Source organism: Cebus imitator, unplaced genomic scaffold (genome assembly GCF_001604975.1).
Source record: "Cebus imitator isolate Cc_AM_T3 unplaced genomic scaffold, Cebus_imitator-1.0 Scaffold102, whole genome shotgun sequence".
Lineage (NCBI taxonomy): Eukaryota > Metazoa > Chordata > Mammalia > Primates > Cebidae > Cebus > Cebus imitator.
Window position 1 is genome coordinate 1,814,687 of NW_016107417.1, and position 7,618 is coordinate 1,822,304.

The 7,618-nt window shown below is 43.4% G+C and overlaps 1 protein-coding gene across 5 annotated transcripts in view; it reads right to left on the reverse strand.

Annotated features, from left to right (window-relative positions):
* Window positions 1-6,781: 6,781 nt before the first annotated feature.
* The window catches only part of LOC108310201 (RNA-binding protein 4), an 8,211-nt gene continuing 7,374 nt past the window's right edge, over window positions 6,782-7,618 (reverse strand). For 4 of the 5 annotated variants that reach the window (XR_001827663.2, XM_017537037.2, XM_037741566.1 and 1 more), the window contains one exon: window positions 6,783-7,224. Coding sequence is in view for 2 of the 5 variants with exons in the window: in XM_017537037.2 (XP_017392526.1) it covers window positions 7,205-7,224 (20 nt within the window). In the remaining 3 variants the exon portion in view is untranslated. Of the gene's footprint in view, window positions 7,225-7,618 lie in introns of all 5 variants that reach the window. The other variant, XM_017537035.2, reaches the window with a different exon arrangement.

Consider the following 7,618-nt stretch of genomic DNA (forward strand, 5'->3'; position numbering starts at 1 on the left):
GGGGGGGGGGAGCTGTTATTGTGGCAGCATAATGTATCAGAATTTAGATCCCAAGGAGGAGAATTCAAAAACAAAAACAGCCAGGTGCGGTGGCTCACGCCTATAATACCAACACTTAGGGAGGCTGAGGCAGGTGGATCACCTGAGGTCAGGAGTTCGAGACCAGCTTGACCAACATGGAGAAACCCCACCACTACTAAAGATACAAAATTAGTGATGCGTAGTGGCACACGCCTGTAATCCCAGCTACTCAGGAGGCTGAGACAGGAGAATCGCTTGAACCTAGGAGGCAGAGGTTGCAGTGAGCCAAGATCATGCCAGCCAGAGTAACCAGAGGGATACTCCGTCTCAAAATAAAAACAGGCCAAATACTGCAATGCACCCAGATCGAACTGAGGTAGGTTACAAATCAAGTATAATGAGCTCTTTCACCAAATATAGGGAGGTTATCAAAATCACAAGCTTTGTCTCAGATTGCCAATGGGGCTAGTGTACCCATTGAAAACTTTTTCAAAAGGGGTTAAAGCTTATGTGTCTGCCCCAAATTATGTTCATATGCATCCACGTAAATGTAAAACTGTTACAAAACAGAGAAGTAATACGCGACAAAAGAAATGTCACTCTCACCCATCTTGACTAATAGAGCCTGGGGAGGAACACTGTTCAGGGTTCAATGCTGAGACAGAGAAGTCTTGGGGGTTGCCATAATTAGATAGGGGAGTCCCCCTGTTTTTTTTTTTTTTTTTTTTTTACCAGGTTCTATAGGTTGAATCCTAGAGTTTTCACCCCTGTAAGAGACAGGTATCCCAAACCACAGCAAATCTGATTAATTAGCCATAAAATAAAGCATATTATTCAAAACACTCCAAGTCAATTTACAACCAGGATTGGATTCTGCCCCCAGGACAATTCAAAGCCAATGATTTAATTGGTCTGGGGCAGTAGTTCCCCCTGCATCAGCAGTATTAGTCATAATACAAGACGCATCCGTGTCCTATTCATGTCAGTCTTTCATCAAAGGGAGTGCTAAAATTTGTTGCCCAAAAAGGAGATTTTTTTTTTTTTTTTTTTTTTTTTTTTTTTTGGGACGGAGTTTCACTCCAGGCTGGAGTGCAGTGGCGTGATCTCAGCTCACTGGAAACAATTCTCCCACCTCAGTCTCCCTAGTAGCTGGGACTACAGGAGCATATCACCACACGTAGCTAATTTTTTAATTTTTAGTAGAGATGGGCTTTTACCATGTTGGCCAGGCTGGTCTCCAACTCCTGACCTCAAGTGATCTGCCCACCCTGGCCTCCCAAAGTGCTGGGATTACAGGCGTGAGCCACCACGCCTGACCTGTTTTAGTAATATAGTTTTGGCTGGGCATGGTGGCTCATTCCTGTAATCCTAGCACTTTGGGAGGTCAAGACAGAAAGATCAATTGAGCCCAGGAGTTCGAAACCACCCTATAGTAAGACCTTGTCTCTATCGTTTTAAAAAACTATTAAAACAGGCTGGGCGCAGTTGCTCACGTCTAATCCCAACACTTTGGGAGGCTGAGGCGGGTGGATAACCTGAGGTCAGGAGTTTGAAACCAGTCTGACCAATATGGTGAAACGAAACCCTCTACTAAAAATACAAAAATTAGCCCCACGTAGTGTGCCGGTAGTCCCAACTACTCGGGAGGCTCAGACAGAATTGCTTGAACCCCAGTGGCAGAGGTGGCAGTGAGCCAAGATCGTCTCACCACATTCCAGCCTGGGCAAAAGAGCAAGGCTCCCTCTCAAAAACATAATCATTAAGTGGTAGTAAATCATCATAAAGGTCTTCATCCTGATAGTATTCATGTTGAGTAGGCTGAGGAAAAGTAAGAGGGGTTGGTCTGGCTGTTTCAGGGGTGGGAGAGGCAGAAGAAAACCCATGTGCAAGTAAACCTGTACAATCCTTGTTGTTCAATGGTCCTTCAGACCTGTGCTGTTCAATGGCCAACTGTACAAAGGAAGCCCCAAACTCAGTTTGGTGTCAGTCTTCCTTACATTGTGAAACTGAGCAGTCCCATCTTGTTGCCTATCTGAATACAAACATTTCTCATGCTGGATAAAGGCACTCAAACCAGCAGGCATACACAACCCTTAATGGAAGTGGACCGAGTACTCAGCCTCCCTCTTATCAGCTGTGACAACTTAAGACAAAATTAGAGCAGTAATAAAGCGCTCAATTCACTAATCACTAAGTACTTTCTCCTTTGGTGTCTTGTCTCCTTAAGACACAGGGAACACCTTCCCTGTTTTGGCGGGGTTGAGGGTGGGTGTGTGTGTTTCAGAGAGGTCAGGTCTCACTATGTTGGCCACAGCTGGCCTTGGAACTCCTGGGCTCAAGCAATCTTTGCACCTCAGCCTTCCCAGTAGGTTAAGACTATACAGGAATGCACCACCATGCTACAAACCATCCCAATTTGTTATCTTAACCAACGGTGCTATTTACCTGCCATAAAGTAAAACACAAGTCCCTATTCCTTCCAGATTTGCATCTGGTGAGAAGCTAAAAGATTCACTCATGTTAAGCCATCGTAATCTGGCTTAAGAGTTGTTAGCATAACAAAACTTAGTAATGCAAGAACACGACTTAAAGCAAATAGTATTAATGCTTCAAAAAGTCCCCTGCCCCCACTTCCCCAGAAGCCAACTGCTTTTCTTTTTAGCTGTTTTTTACCTTTATTTCTGAATAAGGTGTTCATAATCCATTTGCCACTTCTAAAAATTTCCTTATTTCTAAGTTTTACTCTTATACCTAATACCCACCCATCCCCACTTCATGTCAGATAATTAAAATATTCAGTGCTGCTACGATTATAACAAGGTAAATATCACATACAGTTAAATCATGCTATGGTCTGAACATTTATGTCCGCCAAGAATTCATGTTAAAATCTGAATCCCCAAGGGGAAAAAGAATTAGGTATACCTTTGAAAGGTGATTAAGCCACAGAACACAGCCCTCCCTCATCAAGGGGATTCATGCCCTTACATAAAAGAAAACTCCAGAGAAATCCCTCACCCTTCCTGCCTTCCAAACTCAAGACAGAATCCAGACACCAAATCTGCCATGTCCTTGATCATGGCCTTCCTGGCCTCCAAAACTCTTAAGAAATAAAATCCTGTTGTGTATAAGCCATCCAGTTTATGGTATTTTGTTAGAGCGGCTCAAACAAAGAAAAGCCCCATATTGGCCAGGTGCAGTGGTTCACACCTGTAATCCCAGCACCTTGAGACGCCAAGGCAGGTGGATCACTTGAGGTCTGGAGTTCGAGACCAGCCTGGCTAACATGCTGAAACCCAGTCTCTACTAAAAATGCAAAATCTAGCCGGGAATGGTGGCACGTGCCTGGAGTCCCAGCTACTCGGGAGGCTGATGCAGAAAAATTGCTTGAACCTGGGCGGCAGCGGTTGCAATGAGCCGAGATCACCAACTGCAATCCAACCTGGGTGACAGAGTAACACTCAATCTCAAAAACAAAACAAAAACCTATATTACAGTATCTCAGAAGTTTTTGGTTTTTTCTAGTTAATATTTACCATAATTTTTTCATTTCTCTGTATTTCATAACTCAGCTCTGAACTCTCCAAGCAAGCCAAAAATGTCCTATGTTCAAATAGCTTTTTTTTTTTTCTTGTCTGAGACATCCCCTCTTACAAGTGTACTTTCTCCTGCTTCAACCTGGACTACTGTTCTCCAAATCCACTGCAGAAATGGAATCCTGGGACTTCCCATCACCATCACCCTGGCAATTGCCTTCGCCTCAGAATGAGATCACGTATAAAAACACAAAAGAACTGAGAGCAAACTGACCTGGGTAATCTGAAATAGCACTTAATATCACAGTGCCAATGATCTCTAACTGTTCCATACCTGAGTCTACTTTAGTACTAATGTACTAGGGTAAGGACCCTGGTTTAATTTAGCATTCAACCAAGTCAACCCCAATTTTGAGGATGCCTGGAAAACTTTTTTACAGACAGGGTCCCACTGTCACCCAGGCTGGAATGCAGTGACGCCATCTCTGCTCACTGCAATCTCTGGCCCCTAGCATCAAGCAATCCTCCCATCTCAGCCCCCTGAATAGCTGTGACTACAGAAGCAAGTCACCACAACCAGCTCATTTTTAAATTCTGTTCCCTTTTTTTTTTTTTCTGAGATGGACTTTCACTCGTTGCCCAGGCTGGAGTGCAATGGTGTGATCTCAGCTCACCGCAACCTCTGCCTCCCAGGTTCAAGCAATTCTCCTGCCTCAGCTTCCTAAGTAGCTGGGGTTACAGGCACCAAGCCTGACTAATTTTCATATTTTTAGTAGAGACAAGGTTTTGTTACTTTGGTCTAGCTAGTCTCAAACACCTGATCTCGGGATCCACTCACCTCAGCCTCCCAAAGTGATGGGATTACAGGCATGAGCCACCACGCCTGGTCTCATTTTTTTTTTTTTTTGAGACAGTTTCCCTCTTCTTGCCCAGGCTGGAGTGCAATGGTGAATCGGCTCACCGCAGCAATCTCCGCCTCCCGGCTTCTAAACTGAGTGAGACTGTCTCAGGGAAACAAAAATAAAAGCAATAAATGGTTTTAAAAAAGAGAAAAGAAAATGGAAAAGGATCTAGTATGAATATTAGCATTAAGCCAGGCCAGATTCTGAGTCATGATAAAACTATTCTTAAGTCAGGATTTCAAAGCAAAAAGCAAGAAATAATAATAGAATCAAGAAATAAAAAAATTTTGAGACAGGGTCATTGTGTCACCCAGGCTGTAGTGCAGTGGCCTGATCTCAGCTCACTACAGCCTTGACTTCCTAGGTTCAAGTGATCCTACCAGCTCAGCCTCCGGAGTAGTTGGGACCACATGTGCACCAGCATGCCCAGCTAACTTTTTAACTTTTTGTAGAGACAGGTTTTCACCATGTTGCCCAGGCTGGTCTTGAATTCCTGAGCTCAAGAAACTGGCTTGCCTCGGCCTCTCAAAGTGTTGGGATTATGGGCGCTGAGTCACTGCACCTGGCCAAGGAGTTAAATTTTAGGCCAGGTGCAGTGGCTCACACCTGCAATCCCGGCACTTTGGGAGGCCAAGGTGGGCGGATCATGAGCTCAGATCAAGACCATCCTGGCCAACACGGTGAAACTCTACTAAAAATACAAAAAAAATTAGCCAGACGTGGTGGCACGCGCCTGCAGTCCCAGTTACTCAGGAAGCTGAGGCAGGAAAATAGCTTGAACTCAGGAGGAGGAGGTTACAGTGAGCCTAGATTATACCACTGCACTCCAGCCTGAGTGACAGAGACTCTGTACCCCCCCCCAAAAAAAAAGCTTGTTTTGTAATGCAAAAATATATCCATGTTTACTATAACATGTCACTTCTGAAAATCCTTCACTGACCATCCCCATCTAAACAGAATTCTCTACTTGACATTTCTGCATTGTCTCCTCCCTCAGAATGAGTTCCAGAACTCTATGCATCCCCAACACTTAACACCTTCCAGAGTATCACTCAATAAAGTATTTGTTGAATTAATGGTCTCCAAAGTTTGAAATTTGCCAAGCCTACCCATCAGAACAAAGGGTAAACTGACAAGAGTAAAAAATGGGGTCAGTAGTGGGTATGTCCTTTAGAGAAAAAGAAACCAAAGTAAGTACATACGACCCTCCAAGAGAAGGGGCAGAAAACCAACCCAGCCAAGAAAGGAACCAACTAACAGAAAAACGTTTGCTGGGAGGATTAAATGAGAATACATGAAACACCCAGCACAGGTTTCACATACAATAATATTCAATAAATTACATGTTGTATAGAGCTGTTCAAATCTTGGCCATCTATGATTAGAAAGAATCCAATAGGAGGAAGCAATTATAGTTAAAAAAAAAAAAAAAAAAAAAAAATCTGAGACTCCATCTAAGTAAAGACCAGCTTCCTTATCACCCCATCATCACAACCTGACTTTCCTCAAAGTGTAATGCCTGGCATACAGTAGGTGCTCAGTATATGTTGAATGATTCTGAGAAACGCTCTAACTAGACATAGTCCTACAACTGCAGAAACTGAAGCAAGAAGTTACAGACAATAAAAACATACAGAAGACAAATACTGTTTCAAGAGAAACGTGAAGCTAAGAGGCAGCAGCTCTTGCACTCAGCCCCATCATTCAACAAGACATCTAAAGCTCCTATGTTGGGTCATTTCTCCATGCCTATCATTTAAAGGCTGTAAACCCAAATAATGAGGTGCTAGTGGAACCATTCAGGTATTCTTTGGATTTTGGCAGAGCTAAACAAATAGAAAGTGAAAGGCATCAACACATGTTACTGAGCTACAGTTAGCAAAATACTCTTGGAGCCAGAGCTTCATTTCTTCACATGGCATGAAGAGCGAAAGCGGACTTCCTCTTCCCCTAAACCTCTCCTTTTCTCTCTAAGTAAGTTAAGCTAGATATGCTGACGGGGTGACTGGAATGATAGTCTTAGGGGAAGGTGGTGACTGTTTCTCTAGAAGAGAAGATCTGTACTTCTTAATTACTAGGAAGTAGTTGAGTTTATAACAAAGGTGGACCAGTGGGGAAAGTCTTCATTGGATTAAGGCTGCCTGCCTGGGCTTCTGTATAACCTCTTTCCTTTGGCACCTACAACTCCTATATACAATAAACAAAATAATTACAGTGACATTGACCCAAAGCTGAATATCTTAAACTTTACACCCTCCCCTTCAAGGTACAAATCAACCCCAAAACAAGCCCAAACAAGAAGTCTCTCAAAGCACACATACCCTAAGTTGAAAAACCATTTATTTCACCGGAAAGAAAAAAGTGATCCAATGCTCTAGGTCTAGCCTTTGGACCAAAAAGAGACCCGGGGCAGTGAGACTCTCACCAAGGTCATTCCCAAATCCAACAGCCGCAGGAGGCAGGAGAGGCAGGGAGGAGACAGCACAGCCCCCACCACAGTTTCGGCACACAATGAGGCCTGCTGGGAGAACAGAACATGAATGGGAAGCTACAGAAGTACTGAAGGACAGAAGAACAGGAAAACGGGCAGGAGAGGAAAGGAAAGTAAAGGAAGAGAAGGTCTGAACTTAGCAAGGTAAATTAAGGTCCACGGTTCCTGAGGGACTGAACGCACAGAGCCGAGAACGTCCCGGAGATGGGGTACCACGAAGGGTGTATTCTCATGCACAACCGCAGCTCGGAATTTCAGCCCACACACATCCCACCTGAAAGAGAGCACAATACAGCGGCTTTACAGCAAAGCTCAAAAGGGCTTTCCCATTTAAAACTTCAACATCTTTACAATGTCTGATAACTTGACACTCCTTTTAAGTTTACTTGTACCGTTCCCAGTATCACAGTAATCTGTATGAAAAGAGCCTGAAGGCCAGAGATAACTGGGGAGGCTAAACAATCTCAGACTAAGGTCTTAAATAGCAAATCTTGTTCCATCAAAGTACGCAAAGACATTCCATTGCTCTTGATGTTAACATGTAGCATTCCTCAGAGAAGGTAATTCAACTGTCACAAACTGTCAATGGAGGACAGTAAAAAAGGAAAGGTTCCAATTAGCTCCCTAAGGTTAAAAAAAAAAAAAAAAAAAAAAAAAAAAATAAAAAA